This window comes from Salminus brasiliensis, chromosome 5 (assembly GCF_030463535.1).
Source record: "Salminus brasiliensis chromosome 5, fSalBra1.hap2, whole genome shotgun sequence".
Classification (NCBI taxonomy): domain Eukaryota; kingdom Metazoa; phylum Chordata; class Actinopteri; order Characiformes; family Bryconidae; genus Salminus; species Salminus brasiliensis.
In genome coordinates this window covers 16,719,332-16,738,705 of record NC_132882.1, presented here as the reverse complement: position 1 = coordinate 16,738,705, position 19,374 = coordinate 16,719,332, and the positions used below count along the sequence as shown (strand labels likewise).

At 41.2% G+C, this 19,374-nt stretch overlaps 1 protein-coding gene across 4 annotated transcripts in view; it reads left to right on the top strand.

Annotated features, from left to right (window-relative positions):
* The first annotated feature begins 429 nt into the window (after window positions 1-429).
* The window catches only part of gask1a (golgi associated kinase 1A), a 33,100-nt gene continuing 14,155 nt past the window's right edge, over window positions 430-19,374 (top strand). For 2 of the 4 annotated variants that reach the window (XM_072679629.1, XM_072679628.1), the window contains exons 1-2: window positions 430-948; window positions 17,856-19,193. In XM_072679629.1, the coding sequence (XP_072535730.1) occupies window positions 892-948; window positions 17,856-19,193 (1,395 nt within the window). In that variant the 5' untranslated portion in view covers window positions 430-891. Of the gene's footprint in view, window positions 949-13,976; window positions 14,056-17,855; window positions 19,194-19,374 lie in introns of those variants that run through there. The other 2 variants (XM_072679631.1, XM_072679632.1) reach the window with 2 other exon arrangements.

Sequence of the window (19,374 nt, the reverse complement as noted above, 5' to 3'; positions counted from 1 at the left end):
CACTCAGACAAGTGCACAAGCCTGCCAGTAGAGGGCAGCATTGTCCTGCATTGGGGATAGTAATTATAGTGGGGAACTATATGGGGGAAAGTGTGAGGATTAACAAGCAGTTCTGATGAAGTTCTGTTGGGAGGAGAACTTGGTTTAGGACAAGTTTTAAACTGAGATGCGCTCCTCTTCATCTGCAGGCTACAGTTTCCTGTGTGTTTGTATCAGTGTGTGAACAAGCGTTTACACGCTGGTAACTCTGGTGTGTGTGTGTGTGTGTGTGTGTGTATTTTGCTTTCTATAAACCAGTACACTACCATGCACACACTCCCAGCCCGGAGCTGAGCTTTCTCTGCACCTTCAGGCTTTTTCTCCCTCATGGCGTCCAGACGCTTCTCCTCTTCTTCTGTTCTCCTGCCTCAGCGCATTCCACACACACACACACACACACACACACACATAAAGAGAGAGAGAGAGAGAGAGATACATACAGAGAAAGTGAGAGAGAGAAAGTACGTGAACTTGTGGCAGCTTTTGCAGACTCCTACAAGCTGGAGTTGGAGGTGCAAGAGGGGCTGATCCTTCACACTGGCACAAGCACTCTGATATCTACCAACACACACACACACACACACACACACACACAGTGAGAGAGAGAGAGAGAGAGAGAGAGAGAGAGAGAGAGAGAGACTACCTCCTCGTGAAGGACAGAACAGGAAGGCTGTAGAGAATGGAGAGGGGTAATACTGAGCAGTGAGGGGCACCGCTGGAGCACCGCTGGAGCACCGCTGGAGCACCGCTGGAGCACCGCTGGCACCGCGTTGTTGATTCATGCGCGAGGAATGAAGATGATGTGGCGATGAAGAGGCAGCGCGAGCGCGTACTCACAAGTGAAAATCCTGCATGGACACAGGAGCAGCTTGGAAAAGCAACCGGTGCACACACTCACCCCTTATCATGGTAAGAACACACTATCAGATGCCTGGTCGCGTGAAGTGTGTATCAAGTCATTGTCTATTTGCAGTTTGTAGTTTATGGGAAGCAGGCGAGTTCGCTCGTGCAGTTTTTCACCACAGAAAAGTGGGCTTTTGCAGCGCGGTAAGCTCGCGCTGTTTCAGTGGAGGCTTTCGTGTAATTTAACCCAAACGTCCAAACATTTGCACTGTGCAGAACATTGCAGAACCCTGCAGAACCCCACAGACTGGCTGAGGAACACTGCAGCTTCTTCTGGCCACGTTGAAGCTGCCGAGAAGCTTGAAGGGCTGTTTTGGGATCTTTGACCCATTTTCCCAAAAGCACAGTTAGGATCAGCTGAACTTCCCAAGAGTTTGCAAAGTGCTTCCCTGTGTTAGTATTCGGATGCTCTCAGTTTAAGCTCAGCAGCCAATGAACACTGTAAACTGAAAACAGTAATTAGGCTATGACTTGAACTGACTTCCACATGAATAATTACTACAGCACAGCTTCTGTCTTTCAGTTTATTTACAAGGCAATGTTTGTGTTGGACTATAGTTTTTCATAACTTAATAAGAGATAAGAAATTAGAAAATATATTATTATCTATGATTGAACTGGAAGAGTTTAATTCCAGTCATTCTGAAACACTTTGATTGGCCTATTTAGCATAAAATATTCACACAGTGTAAAAGGGCAGCATATAAGGAGAAATAATCAAAACAGAAGATGGACTGTGACAATATGAAAAGGACATATACAGATATGGACAGGTAATATACAGTATTACACCAATACAGCTTTTTTTCATATTACTTACATGGTAGAGTTAGTGTTGATGGAATAAATATTGTATTAGGTCTCCAAAAGATTTCATTTCCAAGTCATTAAGAGCATTCTGATTGGTCCATTCACTGTGAAATGACACAATGTGAAAAGCAGCAAAATGTAAAAAATATATAAACAGTGACAATATGTAAAATATGTGTAGCGGTATAGACAGTAATAGATAGATCAGTAATAGCAGATACTTGTTTGTCTGTTTATAAAATTTTAGACCCATAATTCCTATATCAGTGCATCCCCTGATGTACACATTTAACCCTTTTACAAGTAAGTGGCCCAAAGTTGGTCCTGAATTTTAGGGATGCACTGCAGGTTGTGGAAAGACTAATTAGTAGACAGATTTGATGAAGGTGGTTAAACAATCAGAACCCACGGGCGGGACCGTACTTGAGAAAAGATTACATAAGGTAAATTCATGAATAGAGTCAGTCTTGCTGTGTAAGAATTCCGCACTGGAGATTTTGCAGTGCATTGAGCCTGTATGCCGTATCCATGGTCACACACAGATATACCCTAGTTGAGCATGATCGATCCACTCCTGTGCTTAACAGTTGGAGGGATGTTCTTTTAATGAAGTGATGCAGCCCTTTTTCTCCAAACCTACCCTTACACACTGCTGCCAAAAAGATCTATTTTAACTTCATCAGTTCAGAGCCCAAGTTTCCAAAATGCATCAGTGAATCTACCAAAGGTCTTTTGCAGGTTAACAGGGGTTTTAATTTGCCTTTCTAGCAATCCTATGAGCAGTCCTCTCTGAAAGGTTTCCCAGACCTTCACCATATCTGTTGTTGGTCATTTCTTAACTGCATTACAAACAAATATATGTTTTTATATCTGAAGCAAGCATAAACCATTGGCATATTTGATTTGATTTGTGGTCTGAAAGGTAAAAAGGCACATGACAACTGACTTTACAATCAGATTCAAGCCATATTTTTAAATGGTTTCAAATTGGAATTACTGGACAGGCAACTTTTTTTTTTTTACCAGATTTTACCAGTCAGATCAGATTCCATGAGTTTTTTCAGGATTTGGGGTGGTGTGGTTGTTGATGTTAGAATCTAATAGGAAAGCTTGTGCAACTAATATACATAATATACATATGTTGTATATTGTGGTCAAATGCAAGTGGCTAATGTGCTGGCACTATGAGCCAGAGTCTGAGAGAGCCCAATTGGGTAGATGGTACTCTCTTCCCTCATCACTCTTAAGCAAATGTTGGCCTTAAAAGTGATGAGGGGGGACCAACATCTCTTAAGAGTGATGAGGAGAGAGAGCGCCATCTACCCATTTGGACTCATTGGGACTCCGGCCACTGGCTGATGGCCAGGCATCTCTTAGCTGGTAGAGCTGGGGGCCCTGCTCTTTACTCCAAGTGTGTTGGCTGCCTAGAGCTGGGGTCCAAAAAGAGGTGGTGGATAGCTTTGCATGTATCGGAGGACTTCAACGTTTCAATCTGATGTTGATTCATTGTCATTTTTGAACCCTGAATTAATATTGAAACAATATTGAAAATCTAACAAAACATCAACATAAAACCAACACTCTTTCAATCAGCTTAACACTTGTAAAAAAAAAAATCTTATTACTGCAGTAAAATATATTAAATCAGCATTGCCCTGCCCTTTAGGTACAGCAAGAGTCGTTTAGTGAAAATCAAGCTTCAGAAATATCAGTAAATGTCAGCACAGTAAAATAGAAATATTAATATTTGCTTAAATTGATTCATGAATATATCTGTATAAATACATACAGTGAGTCCAAGAAGTATTTGATCCCTTGCTGATTTTCTTTGTTTGCCCACTAATAAAGACACTATCCTTCTGCACTTTTAATGGTAGATATATTCTAACATGGAGAGACAGAATATCAAGACAAAAATCCAGAATATAATTTTAAAGAATATATTTTAATTAATTTGTATTTCAATGAGGAAAATAAGTATTTGATCCCTCTTGCCAAACACACTCAATACTTAGTGGCAAAGCCTTTGTTTGCAAGCACAGCGGTGAGACGTTTGTTGTAGTTAACCACAAGTTTAGCACACACACCAGGGGGAATTTTGGCCCACTCTTCTTTGCAGATCCTCTCTAAATCATGAAGGTTGGTGGGCTGTCGCTTGGCAACTCTGACCTTCAGCTCCCTCCATAGATTTTCGATCGGATTGAGGTCTGGCGACTGGCTGGGCCACTCCATGACCTTAATGTGATTTTTCTTGAGCCAATCCTTTGTTGCCTTTGCTGTATGTTTAGGGTCGTTATCATGTTGGAAGACCCAACCACGGCCCATTTTCAGATCCCTGGCAGAGGGGAGGAGGTTGTCCCTCAGGATTGTGCGGTACATGGCTCCATCCATCTTCCCAGTGATGCGGTGAAGTAGCCCTGTACCCTTGGCAGAGAAACACCCCCAAAACATTATGCTTCCACCTCCATGCTTGACGGTGGGCACAGTGTTCTTGGGGTCATAGGCAGCATTTTTCTTCCTCCACACATGGCGGGTGGAGTTGAGGCCAAAAAGTTCAATTTTGGTCTCGTCTGACCACAAAACCTTCTCCCAATAACTTGGTTCATCTTTCAAATGATCATTGGCATACTTGAGGCGCGCCTCCACATGTGCTCTCTTCAGCAGGGGTACCTTTCGGGCACTGCAGGATGTGAATCCATTGTTGCGCAAAGTGTTGCCAATTGTTTCCTTGCAAACTGTGGTCCCAGCTGCCTTCAGGTCATTTGCTAACTCCTGCCGAGTGGTTGCAGGACGATTTCTGACTGTTCTCAGCATCATTGCCACCCCACGAGGCGAAATCTTCTTTGGAGCACCGGGCCGAGGTCTGTTGATTGTCATGTTATACTCTTTAAACTTTCTGATAATTGCACCAATAGTTGTTACTTTCACATCCAACACCTTACTAATCTTTTTGTAGCCCATTCCAGCTTTGTGAAGGTCAACAATTCTGACTCTGAGGTCCTGTGACAGCTCTTTGGTTTTACCCATGTTGGAGACTTGAAATCTGTGTGATCTGTCTGATTCTGTGGACAGGTGTTTTTCACACAAGTGATTAGTGAGAACAGGTGGCTTCAGGTCAGGTAACAAGTTGATTGGGAGTGTCTAACTGGTCTGTAAAAGCCAGAACTGCTAATGAATACTAAGGGATCAAATACTTATTTCACTCCATGAAATACAAATCAATTAATATATATTCCTTAGATTTATTTTCTGGATTTTCTTTTTAATATTCTGTCTCTCCATGTAAGAATACATCTACCATTAAAAGTATAGAATGATCATGTCTTTATTAGTGGGCCAACGAAGAAAATCAGCAAGGGATCAAATACTTCTTGGACTCACTGTACATACCAAAAAATATATTTTAATTTTAACTGGGAAGCTTTTAACTTCTCTCACTACTTTATCTGAGTCTGTTGGAATTGCCAGAGTGAGCTTGCGTTTCCTCACATGATCTCCTGGTGAACTAAAACTCAATGTTGATCAAACTCAAATGGATTTTTACTGATATCTAAATTTCAGCCTCAACCAAAATGATGATTCTGAACAAAAATCAATGAGATCGCCTTGCTATCAGGGTACCCTCCTAGTGTCAGGAGCATTGTTAGTGCTGAGGGCAGTTACAAACGAGTGGGTGGCAGTAGCAAATTGGAAGAAAAGAAAAAAAATCGACAAAGAATTTATTACGAGGAGGGACAACAGTTGACGTTGATATTTTATTGCTTTTAGGTTGTGATGTTAAGTTACCAAAAACCATTGACTTCCAAACATCGTCTGTACCATATTGAAGTAAATAAACAATTTAGGTTTGAGGTATGGTGACCAAAACCCAACGTGTGCTAAATTCCAACACTGTTAGACAGCATTGTGGGTTGTTGGTTTTAAGTCAAGGTGTTAAGTAACAAAAAAAACAATGTCTGTCTAACGTTGGCGTTTGATGTCAACCCAGTGTTGATTTCTGACTAAAATTAAACGTCTGTCTGACCTTCTGAAAGTCCAACATCCTTCTGAAATTGACATCTTGTGCCTGCTGGCTATGGCCACACCTACAGCGCCAAGGAACTCTAGGATATGAAGGAATACTGCTTAAGAGATTAAAATAAAAAAATGTATTAAAAAAATATAAATCTCTCTAGAAGTGTTCTGCAAAATATCAAAGTTATGTATTTGTAGCTCAAAATAATTGGGCAGAATGACTGGATTCCTTTGGACAGAATGACTGCAAAGTGTGGGTGTGTGTGTCTTTAGACACATAGTTGATAATCATGGGTGAATAGGGATACAGAAGCCAGAAAGACGGCTGGCTCCATATGCACAGAGGCAGTACAGACTTAGAATTAGCAGTGTGTGTGTGTGTGTGTGTGTGTGTGTGTGTGTGTGTGTGTGTGTGTGTGTGTGCGCACGCATATGTGAAAAAGATGTATTTCCCTACATAGCTGTGAGTTTTAAAAGCAGATATACTTTGTGCACTTTTACCACTGAGCCTGGTGTCAGATTGCACGTGGATCTGTGAGTGGAGAAGTCCAAACAAGCCCTGGTTCTGCTCCATTGAGAAGTCATGCATTATGGATGATTCGTGTGTTTCTAACCTCCTTGACCATAAACCTGTCAATCAGGAGCTCCAGCGATGTACGCTGCGAAAACTGATTTATTGGAAAAGGATCTGTCACAGGGAGAATGACTGCGGTCTGACAGGTGAACTGAGTTAACTCTGCGTTTTGTACTGTATAGTGTTTCATGTCTAAAATTAAGCTTGAGGAACTAGAACGGATTAAGGCAATTGAAACTAAAACATATGAAATTTTAATGAATCATGATCGTGCGACTGTGCTTGGTTTCTGGAGACTTTCCTTAGCAGAGTAGTGAGTGGGCAAGACCCAGCTGGTACAGTTTTATGTGGAAATCCACTGGCAGCTTGTTCTTGTTGTTACTTAGTGAGGGGCATCTTGAATTTACTTCTGAAAAAACTGGAATATGAATAAGAATGCTACCAGCCATCTGCTCTAGGAGACCAGTTTGTCAGGGCATTCTGGCTGGGATGGCAAAGAAATGTCAGTCTTATCTGAAGAAGAAAAAAAGTGCGCCTGGAAATGATGGTTGTTTTGAATAGCAAATGCTGAATAAATATCAGCAATGTATATCCTTTTTTTCCTCATCAATGTGGACAAAATCTACACTACAACATTTTTATTATATTACTTGAAAACAGCATCTGCCATTGATATGATGTGAACATTTCATAATGGACCTTACATTCAGATTTAAGGGTGTTTATGCCATCTTCTGTAAAGTTACCAAATTCTTTTGGACATGAACCATATTTTTTTTCAAATAAATATTAAGTAGCATCAGTAGCCTATAAGGCCAAATTATCTACTTTAAGTTCAACATACGACTACTTAACCCCCCCCCCCCCCCCAGCCAAGACATCATAACTACGGTGGATTCCTGTGTCCCCAGTGTTCTCTTTTTTGAAAACAAAAATATGGTCAACCTAGCATTTGGCTCAGCTGTTCTTAAGATCGGGTGTGTCCAAACTTTTGACTGGTACTGATACTGCATTTCTCTTGAGTTCGCCTTTTGTGGACACTGGCATAGGAAAAGCCGCAGTCACAAGGCCTGGTTTGTGTACCAACCTGCATTCCCATAACCAGCCGTCCTGTCGTCATCTATGGTACCCTAAATAAATGATGTCTGAAAGTCATACAGTAAGTGCATGTAGAGTGTGCAACAGTACATGAGTGAAATGAACAACAGTACATGCATGCTTCAGCTAAGTGCTATCTGGCACTGCATGTGTGTTTAAGAGCACTTGTAGGTTTAGCTGTCCTGTATCCTTAAATTCACATGCAGGCTATGTTGCAAAGAGAAAGACAATAACTAAGGGAAGGACTGAATATTTGCAGAACTCAGGCCAAAATTGCACTCACACATTGCAAATCAATTTTAGACTTTTTTGTCTTGGATTTTAGACTTTTTTTCACTCACTGGCTCACAAATAACCACACCCACATTGTGTCTGTGTTTTGATAGGACTCCATGCTGCATTTTTCCCTTGTGAAATGTATTACCTCTCTTGTCAGGAATATCAAGAAACATTGGATGTTTTGCAGGATGCAGGAATGCAGGGAATGTTGTGTGTACTGGAAAATAGCAGACAGGCCATAGTCAAGTAGATAAGATATGAACTAGTTCATATGCACTGCAGGCTGAAGTCTGTGAATAGTGAACTGTTTCGTTTTCCCTTAATCTTCATTCCCTGAATAGAGTAAACAGTTTCTGGTTCAATAAATGCAAAAAAAGCTTTATTCTGAAAAAAGCTTTTAAGACAAGCACATACTGGACAGATGTTCCCTTTCTATTTTCTGTTGATTAAGATCTTAAATCCCAGCTACTGGCGACAGTACAAACACACACACACACACGCAAAGGGACAATATTGCCTGGCGTTATTTATTACTGCGGTTTTGCTGGCCCAGAACCTGTTTTCTGTGCAGCAAAAGAGACTCCATAACCACACACACACACACCATGCAGGATCCAGCAGTACCACTTCTGTGTCTCTGGCCCAGGATAAATGAAAGCTGTTTCAGCAAGATAAAGCCACTTTGTGTGTGTGTGTGTGTGTGTGTGTGTGTGTTGGAACACTTTGCAGATAATCATGGCTGAATAGGGAGATAGAGGCCGTGGGTAAGGGGATTGGCTCTGTAAGCGCAGACAAGAATCAGAAGTGTCATTATTTTCTGATTTACACTGTGCTTACAGTTGTTTCTGTCAGCAGGCAGCAGTAATGATGGTGGGATGTGTGTTTTTGTCAGCTGGGGATAGGCATGGACACTTTGGCTGTACATATATTGTGTTTCAGACACATATCATTTGTCACACAACTGACCTAACCATGCCACTGTTGAGAGGTCAGGTGTGATGCAGAATTGAAAAAGCCTTATTTAGCCTAATTGACATTGGAAAGTACTTTTGTCTAAATATCCAAATTTCTGCTGTTATTGATTCCTGAACACTATTGATATTGAACCACCTAGGCACCTAAAATAAATGCAAAACTGGCAGAAAAAATAAGTTAAAATTTAAGTAAATTGTGGTAGAAATAATGTGGTTATCAACACATTATCCAAAATTGGCAAACATATAAAATAAGTGGTGCTAAATTGGGGTCAATGTCCCCCCAAAAATGGGGAGGCCTAAAGACAGAGGTGGACGTAAATGCAGCAAACAAAGCAAAACAGGAACCAAAGAAACACTGGAGAGAAAAAAAAAAAGAAACAAACAGACATGGAACAAACAGGCCAGGCTAACACATGCACATGTACAACACACCTGAGACTAACAAGAGAGCAGAACTACAAAGGAGACACGGGTGCGAACACCACAAGGTGTGACTAGGGCAGAGACAAGAAACGAACATGAACAGAGCCATGTGCTAATGCGCAGAACGCAGAATGTACAAAGGCAAGAAAATGTTTTAATAATGATACTAACATGGGAAGAAATGGGAAGAAATGGTAAGAAATGGTACTATGTTGGAAAAACAAATAATCTAAATTGGGGGAAATGGGTTAAAGGTCATTCTGTCATTACAGATTGGGTACGGTTTTGTCATGGTTGTTTCAAACCTGCCCTCGGTTTACTAAAACAAGGCAGTTCGGCTCAGTAGAGTAGCGGTTTAAACTGGAAACTCAACATTATTTAGAACTAGGAACACTTTAGTGAGCAGTGCAAGGTTAGCTCCAATACCTGCCATACATTATCAGTGCTGAGAGGTTTAATTACATTAAATAAGATTACATCCTCCGAAAAACTGTATCTTTGTGTCTGTACACACAGTAGAGCTCAAAACGTGAAAGAATGTAGACCGTGATCACTCACAGTCTCCTACACATACACACATATATATACACACAAGGACACGTAGACGGATGTCAGAAACATCTGGACCATAACAAAGACACACCACTGATGACACTCTGAGGTGGGACAGGGTACAACAGCAGATGTCTTATATTGTACTCACTCTCTCTCTCTCTCTCTCTCTTTCTCTCTCTCTATGTGTGTGTGTGTGTGTGTTAACACACATACATACACATACCTACTCTCTCATCTCCCTCCTCCTTCAGTTCCCTTATCATTCCTCCACGTCTCTTGTCAGAAAATAAGCATCATCAAGTCAGTATTTACCAGGAGGTCTGTCTAGAGGGGGTACCATGGCTGTCACAGCTGATTATTCAAACGCAGACTGCTGGGAAGAGTGAATCCTGCTTGTTACATTCCAGAAGTGTTTTACTGCTACTGTTCATGACAGTAAAGATATGTGTGGAGTATCCGAGGAATAAGGCATCTTCCTAGTAATGAAAAACACTGATATGTGGATATATATTTTCCACACTGATTTACAGCAGTGCTGATTTGTGCGAGAGATCAGCGAGGAGATCGCTCTACGGCTGTATGATTCATTTTAGTGTTGGAGCTCTGCAGTTTCCTGACTGCTCTGCGAGTCCTGAAAGGCCATCTCAGATGTTTTCACTTAGTGTTCTGAGAGCATCCATTAAACATAACCTGATTAAATCGTCTTTTTTAATATATTCAAACATGGATATTTGATCTGTATGTAAACAATATTAAGAGATGGAGGTAATATAACTAAACCAATAAAACTGAAGAAATGTCAACAAAAATGTACATTTGTAAATTGTAAGTAATCAAAATGTGATTTTCTTGTGAGGGACAAATTAGGACACCCGATGCTCTAATAGCTATAGCTATAGCTATAGCTATATTTCTCTTGGCTGAAATAACTTCAGTTGGACGTTACCTATAGTGATCTACTAGTCTCTGACATCAACTTCTTTCAAGTGGCCTCTGATACAATAAAGAATGCCTAGTGGATTCAATGTTGGAGAGCTCTCCAGGCCCTACTACAAAAAGCATCCCCAAACTATGACATTTTCACCTCCTTGCTTCTCACTTGACATGGGTTATTGTGCTCAAATGCTGTGTCCGGTTTACGTCAAACATGTCCTCTACTGTTACTGTGTCCAAATGAAGTTATTCAACTTTGGATTCATTTGTCCAAAGCACATTGTTTCAGGTGTCCTGGTCCTGGTCTAGGTGTTCTATGGAAAACTGGTCTTGCTCTGGTGGGTTTTCTCCTTGCACACCTCCCATAAAAATCAAATGTGTGGTCTCTTTCTGATGGTAGATGCTGTACTTTGACTTCAGCTGTGGCAAGAGCTACCTGTAGATCCCATAATGACATTGTAGGATTGTTGGAGAATCTGATTTTGTGGTCTGCTGTAGAATTGAGCCTGCTAGGATGGCCTGACCTGGCCATGTTGGCAGATGTTGCATGTTTAAATGATCTTTTTAAATCCCTTCTCCAACCTTCTTTCTGAAGGCATCAGAAAGCTCTTTGGATCTCACCATGGTAATTACACTCACTTCACCATTTCTCATTAATTCAACAACAAATGGCTTATGGCTGTTAGTATGTAATGTTAATTTCCTACAGAATGGGGTCATTGCTGTCGGACCAAAACAAGTATATCACTTTTTAACTTTAACTGAAATCGAATTGCTGTGTGGAATGGAATATGTAAATTAGCTTGTTGCGTGTTAATTATGACTGGTGTTTGGTTGTACTGGGAAGGGTTTTGATTGTTGAATGCGCAATGGAGAGGCTGATGTGTTTACACTGCTATAAAATGTGTCTCCAATACATTTCAGATCAGCAAAACGTCTCAGGAGCAAAAAAACCCAACGTCTTGCGTTATGCATTAAAGCATTGAGCGTTTAATATCTCTTACAACACTACATCAGTACTTGTCATCAGCAGCCAAAGTTGGAGAGAGCACAATTGGCCGTGCTTCAGGTGGGTAGGTGGCGCTCTCTCCCCAAATCAGTCTTAAAGCAATGTTGGCTGACACAAGCGTCTGTTAGCGGGTGCGGTAGAGCTGGGGACCCAATGCTTTCCTCCAAGCATGCCGAAGGAGGAAGGACCATTTAGGACCCAATACAGTGAGCAACGACCCAAAGCAACTTCACCCAATGGAATAGTCAGGAGAGATGACGTATCAGGGGGGTAGAATGTAGATAACTGTTGCTAATATTTGTTAGCAAGCTAACACATGCTAAAGGAACTAGCTAGATAGCAGATAGCAAGTGCACAGTAGCTAGCTTTATCTGTTGGTATCAGCTTTATATGCCAGCGTAGCGACAAGATTATATCGTTGAACTTGCTAATATGTGATTCACATTTAATAACTAATGTAAATAACTAATGTAGCAACACTGAAGATTAAAACTTCTCAGTAGTGATCAGTAAATATCTTTAGATAAAATTTAATCTGCCATATAAGTATGATAGCTGCACGAAGATGGGCAATTAATCACGTGCCCAATTTTAACCATTGGAACAGTCGGGGGATAGGATGTGACTGGGGGGATAGGATGTGACTGGGGGGATATGATGTGCCACGACACCGGCTGCCAGGCAATGCCACATCGGCAGCAGTTTGAAAAGAGGACGTAGGTGACTTCGCGTATTTCGGAGGAGACATGGGGTTAGTCCTCATGTCCTTATCTTCCTGGTGTCATGAGCATTGCTAATGCTAGGGGGAGCTACGAACTGGTGGGTTAACTGGCAGTACCAAACTGGGAGAAAAGGACAAACTAACAAAATAAAAAAACAAGCAAACAAACAAAGAAGCACTACACCAGTACTGTAAACTGCACATGTGAACATTTCCTACCATTTCCTTGATGACGTCCTTTTGTTCTGTCTTTTAGTCTTGGAGGGAGTGTTGATGTAGATTGGCATGGTTCAGGGTCACTTCTCTTTCTCTCTCTCTCTCTCTCTCTCTCTCTCTCTCTCTCTCTCTCTCTCTGTTTTTCTGTCTCCACCCTCAGCAAATTTGGAAATAAACAAATGACTGTATTCACGTCTCTGTACTGACAGTCCCATCTTGACAGCCGTAGTGGCCTCAAAGCTTATTCTTGTCCAATTACTGCCAAACACTGAGCAAGTCTTTGTTCCCAGTTGTCATAAGCACTCACTCTTTCTGATCTCAGCTCCACTTATCACAAACAAGTGTTCTGCTGCTGGGTATTTGTTTGCCTTCCCCGTTGTCCTCTCGGCTCAGGGACGTGCTGTAATCATAGTCACGTCTGACTTCGCTATAAGCTCTATTTTAAAGCTAGAGGCAATGAGCTGCAGCTCTGGCAGTTCATCAGAAGAACCGATCATTAATGTTGAAATTGAGTCTGACCTCATCTTAATCATCTCCTTGGGCTGTTTTACAGTAATCTGTCCCTGCTGTCTCTTCATTATCCGTTGTGCTTAAAGCTAAAAGATCAGCTCCTGTGAAGTCTTCTCTCGATTAAAAATGTAGTATATTATCTCATGAACATGAGTCTCTGCTCATTCAGATTCAGGAGATTCAGATGCATTCAGCATTTCCATATAAAATACAGTACACTGTATGGTCAAAAGTACTGGGACACCTGCTCAAGAAATTATTCTTAAAAATGTATTTTTTAAAATGTATCTGGCTTTTATTGGAGTAGCTGTCTTTGTGGGGAAGATTTTCTACTAGATGCTCTAGCTCACACCTAACATAAGACATGGCAATAGGTTCATGTTTATCTGCTCCAGAGAGTCCGATTCTATTGGTAATACTTCTCTGTAGAAACTAGACAAACTATGTGTGTGTGCATTTGCACATATGTCAGCAATAGATGCAACCTAAAGTAGCTGAATGCAACTCATTAGAGGGGGTATCCACAAACATTTGGACATATAGTGCATGTCCAGGGCTTGGATATGGTGCTAGTCTTCTCTATTGCAAAGGCCTTGCTTTATCTAAGCATTTAAGCAAAAGTTGTTTCTCTTTCCAAGAATAACCAGAAGAAGCCCTTTTAAAGAACACATGCTGTGAACAGACATATTTTTAAAGAGCTTCAAACAGATCTCACTACATAATGAATCCCTTAGCATTTTTTTCTTCAGTTAGAAAAGTGAGAACAAGAAGCCATATATATATATATATAGACAGATATATAATGAATAGGGAGAGATCACCTGGATTGCTTGTGAAGAAACTGTTTCATTAGGATCTTAAATGTGTGGTTTTCCACAGCTGGAGGTGGAAAGTCATTTGAGGAAAGCAAAAGAGGAGAGAACGAGGGGGTTTGCCAGTCTCATCTCTGCCTCATAAGGCAGGCAGATCCAGAGAGAGTGCAGTAAAATACTAGGTAAACTAACACGTTTACTAGCCTGTGTTTTATTAGAATAGAACATTTCATTGCTGCTTTGATTCCTGTGTTTATTTAAGCATTTTTGTCTCAAATGTTTTTTTGAGTCTCTTTTGTGTCTTCTAAACTTTCTTGAAATATGTAGACACATGGTTTCTAGTCATTTTTCGCATTTGTAGCCATAGTGACATTTTTATTTGACTGAAAAAGTAGCTACTTTGACTGCTCCCAGTCTGTCTGGGTGAGTGTTGTGCTTGGACCGCTGCCTTGTTGAACAGTGTGATACCTTTAGCTGTGCTTGTTAGAGCTGTTTGCACTTGGAGAGTGTTACAGCAGTTTAGCACATCTAGCATGCTAGTCTGTTGACAGGATGACAGGAACACCCAAGTGCTAATCGCTTGACTGCTAATTAGAGAGGGGTCATCTACAGGAGTATGAAAACAAGGCACTGGACTGAGGTGTTGCCTCGACTTCTTATTTCGATCCAGTTTGGTGGAGTTACCCTTATGCAGAGATGTGGAGTATATTTTTTTCTCCTACTTCCACTTTTACTTCACTACATATTTTGGATGAGTTTAATACTTTTACGCTGTTAAATTTTTTATGATCGTTACTCATATAATGATTAAAATGGTACGACATTATCACCGCCAGAGCGGGTGATAGCGCTGTCACCGGGTTTGATGAAGCCGCCTCAACATTGAGCAGAACAAGCGATCAAGCTGTGAGCGCACATACTGCCGTTCTTCCTTTCACTCCACTGCTGCAGTGAGGACACTAACGCTAGAGCTTTGTTAGTTCATTTCCAGATGGAGGAATCACCAGAAGAAACCCCATCCTCACCACCTTCAAATACTTGTATGTGGCCTTAAGTACAAACAACCTTGAATACTTTAGTTCTTCCACTTAAGTGTGGTGCTTAAAGAACACTTCTACTTCTACTCAAGTCTGGGTCTCTAGTACTGTATATATGTCTGTCCTTATGCCAATATTGTGTGTGATATGAGATCTTCACACACACACACACACACACACACATTTGATTGGCGAAACTGGTTCTTTACAGAATCCTCGAAAGCTTCTACTGGGAACCAAATTGATTACTAATTTACACGGGTTGTAATATGTGTAATATGAGTTAACAGTTTTAACAATAAAGTTTTTACAATAACATTTAAAATATTAATGTCAATTTTACAATATTTACAGTATTTTATTACAATCATGAGAAAATACACTAGAGGTGCAAAACACACCCCAATCTCTATCAACAAAGCCAAGGTGAAGGGTAGAGACAATTTTTGCATATACTGATAAACTTCTACTGCTGTACCACTGACAGCTTGCTTACAAACTGCTTCTCTGTCTGTTACGGGAATTCCACCATGTCTGAACAGAAAGCCCTTAGGCGGGTAATGAAAACTGCTATGCGCATCATGGGTGCTCAACTCCCCTCCATTGAGAACTTGCAACAGAATCATTCTCTGGAAAGAAAAAAGAAGATCATCCAAGACAGTTCCCACTCGAACCATGGACTGTTATCACTTCTACCATCAGGGAAACATTACAGGAACCTCCTCTATAGCTACTTTCACTCCTCCATCAGCCTCATCAACAGCTCCTGATAACACCAGCACCCCCTCAACCACTAGCATACTGTTTACATTAGAACTGCTCCATTTCATCTGTTTTGCACTGTATCTTCAGTTTCATAATATTCACTGCACACCTGCCATTGCCTTTATCTCCCTATTAATCCTTACTTGTCTGTGTAGATTTTTATACATGTCTGTTTATATATTTATCCCATATATCTGCATATTGTTCACTTTAGACATCTGTTTACTTATAATGCATTTATTTTCCTTATTTAATTCTGCCTTTTGCACTGTTCATTCATGCACCTTATTGTTCCATATCTGCACGTTATACATTCTGCCTCATCATGCTCATTTGCAATAAAGTTGAAGTAAAGCTAATCTTTATTATCTTCATTGTTAGCAAATACATAAAACTTAAAAATTTAAAAGCTGATAGCTACAGAAGAGTTTTTGGTAATTGAGGGATTCACAATCTGAATAATTGATTATTCATTTCAATAATGGATTTATTATTCGACTATCATAACAGTCGTTTGTTTCAGTCCTATACTACAGTGTGCTTTTCTGAGCATTCTGTGGATATTGTCAGAACACTGCATGTTTAATTACAAAGAGAGCTTAAATCCGTTGGCACTGCTGGTTTTATCTGTGCATTCTATTCCAATATATCAAAACACAAAAATGTGAGGCAGTAATTGCATCATACTGTCCACCCCTTAACAATAGTTCACATGAAATGTCATTAGCAATGAAGAGCTCTGTATTGTGCTCTGTTTTTCATGTCCTTACTACCTGCACACCACCTTTTACATGTAATCCCCTTTAAACTTAAGCTGTGAGCCCATGTTTTTTTCTCATAGAGTGCATGGTTAACCACAAAGCCAACCTCCCAACCTTCCCCTAACATTAAACTGTTTACATCTTCTCTTACCTCAACATTAATTCATCTCCCCTCACAGAAAATCTCAAGTCACACACAGTGCAGGCCTTAGCCTGCAGCAGTGTGGGCTGGGTATTAGCTTTCTCACAAGAAGGGGAAGCCGCTCCATATGAACTTCAACCCAGCGGTGCTGCAGGCATGACATTCTTCACCCCGCAACATAATGGGCGCCTTTCATAGGCACTATCTGGAAAAGTCATAAAAACTTTCAGCCGCAGCGAGGGGATCTTACAGAGCCGAGACATTCCTCTAGCCTCAGGCATCCCTTTCCTGCATGCAGATACAGAGAGGCAAACAGCATCAGCATGTCAGATGCACCTTTTCGCTTAAAAAAAGAAATGTATGACTCCAAGAGGAAAACAGGGTTAATTTTTAGATGCAGGAGCAGTGGGTCAAAAAAACGGGAAGGAATCAAAGAAGTGTGTGAGATGCAACTGCGGTGAATTAGGATCTGCAAAGTAACAGTGACCAAAATGTCAGTTTTTACTATCTGATTAGAAAACATTTGATTTTGAATTGCAAAGCTGAAAAACGCACTAAACAAAGCAGCGTTTTTTATGTTTTTGTTGATATACATTGTAGTGAAGTGTCTGCCCTATGTGGCTTAAAATTACAACTTTGCAGTAGGATAATTAAAGAAAGCTGCTGGGAGAAAGGCTAAATACATGTTTAGAACACCTCCCCTCAGATTCCTCTCACGACCAAAACTGGTACTGTATCTGGATGGTTTCTGGAGCAGGGTGCCACTGGTTTCTTCCAACTGTTTTGGAGACTGTTGCTCTATTTTCCATTCATACTGGGTGTGTATTTGAATAATCTAGAACCAAGAATGCCTCTCAAAGACAGTAGATACAGTTTGGAAGTTAGAGCTGCATAGACAGACTTATTGCAGTCTTAAATGCAGTACATTTGGATCATTTCTTTTCACTGTTAGAGAATAAATTACATTAAAATATGAGTTATGTTGTTAACCGAAAGTTTTAAGTTTCTATTTGCATGGACAGCATTGTCTCTTTTCACATTCAGCATGTACACATTCTCGTGTACTGCATCAACTTTTTTTAGGTCCTCAAAGTCTTGTGTTTTGTTCGTTTCTAGTGTGTTTAACTGTGTTGTAACATGTTACTGGATGCCGTCAGGATAAAAAATGTATCTATGTAGCTATCTATTCCTAGTACTACATACACCACAAAGTGTAATGCATCTCTCGCCTGTGTCAAGTAACATAATCAGCACTGTTTCTCTGCTCTGTCTGGCAGGCTTTCGGGGCAGGGCTGAAGCTGAGAGTGAAGCGGCGCTACATAGTGGCCTCCCTTTCTCTCCTGGCCCTCTCGGCAGTGATGATCAACACAAGCTCTCCCTCCCCCTCTCAACAGAGGAGCCTGCCCTCACGAGGGCCCCACCATAACCAGCCCACTGAGTTAGAAGGGAGGGACTTGAAGCTACCTTTCTATCAGTTACCTCAGAACGACCACAGTGGAGCTTGGAAGCTTTCAAAAAGTAAAGACTCAACCAAGCAGCATCTACTGGTTGGCCACCATCAACATAAAGGCAGCAGCAAGGTACATGAAAAAGTCCAACAAGCATCCAAAAAGAAGCTAAAAAGCAATGCAAATAGGACAAACCCTAAACCAGGCAAACGCAAGCGCTCATCCCAGACGTTTACAGCCAACACAAAGGAAAGGCTGTCCAAACAATCGGGCAATGGCAGTGACTCTAAGTATGCCATCCATCTTCCTTATCCAAGACCTGGCCAAACCATACCTCGGCCTGCCAGCGTGAGTCTCCACCCAGACATTAAGCCATGCAAGCACAAATGTACTCCAGATGGGCCCAAGCCAGGAAGGCTGATGGGGCAGTCTGTGAAAGTTAAACAGACCCCAGGAAAAACCAAAACATATGAAAGACAAGCAAAGCCTTCTGAAAAAAAGAGGCACCACTTTATGGTGGAGAACAGTCGTATTTCTGGGACAGGGGCAGAGAGGAGGGACTTAATGACTGGTTGGTGTGAAACCTCACATGATGAAGCTTTCAGTGCGGACTGGAACTGGACAACAGCAGAATCTCTACCCTGGCTTAGTAGAGAAGATGTGGAGAAGATGCATCTGCTTGCCAGAGGCACTGTGTTGAGTAAAGCTAGAATTTCAGGCCACGGGCAAGTGCTTCAGGTGGGACTTACAGGTGGTAACACTGAGACTTCATCCTTACCAGCTGGGGACCATAGCAAACTCTGTGGGACAGGAGACTGTGCCCTAATCAAGCGCCCCAATGACTGGTTTGAGGTGTTTGCCTTCCACTTGGACAGGGTCTTGGGTTTGAACAGGAGTCTTCCTGCAGTGCTAAGGACCTTCCGTAGTGATGTCCTTCCATATAGATATACCAATGGTTCTCCAAGGCCTGTGGTATGGTGGGACCCAGATATTCAGCATCTATCTGATGATGATAATGACCAGAACTCTTTCTCACTCACCTGGCCCCAGTACCAGACTCTGCTGAAGACCAGATGTGGGACTCACACAGCTTTGAACTCGTCTAGGTGTGTAGGGGTGCACCATTCGGAGTGGGCACGTCTGGCACTGTTTGACTTCCTGTTACAGGTGAGAGGTTAACTCTTAGGAACCTAGAGTTTTGCTGTGATTTGACTATGCATTTGGACAGGACTGAACAGGCTTATTATTGCACCTACATAATAAGATAATAAAGTTATCTGTAACATATTCACATTTAAATTAACTTAATATTACTTTGTTATATTATTTTGAAACTTACATTGCACAA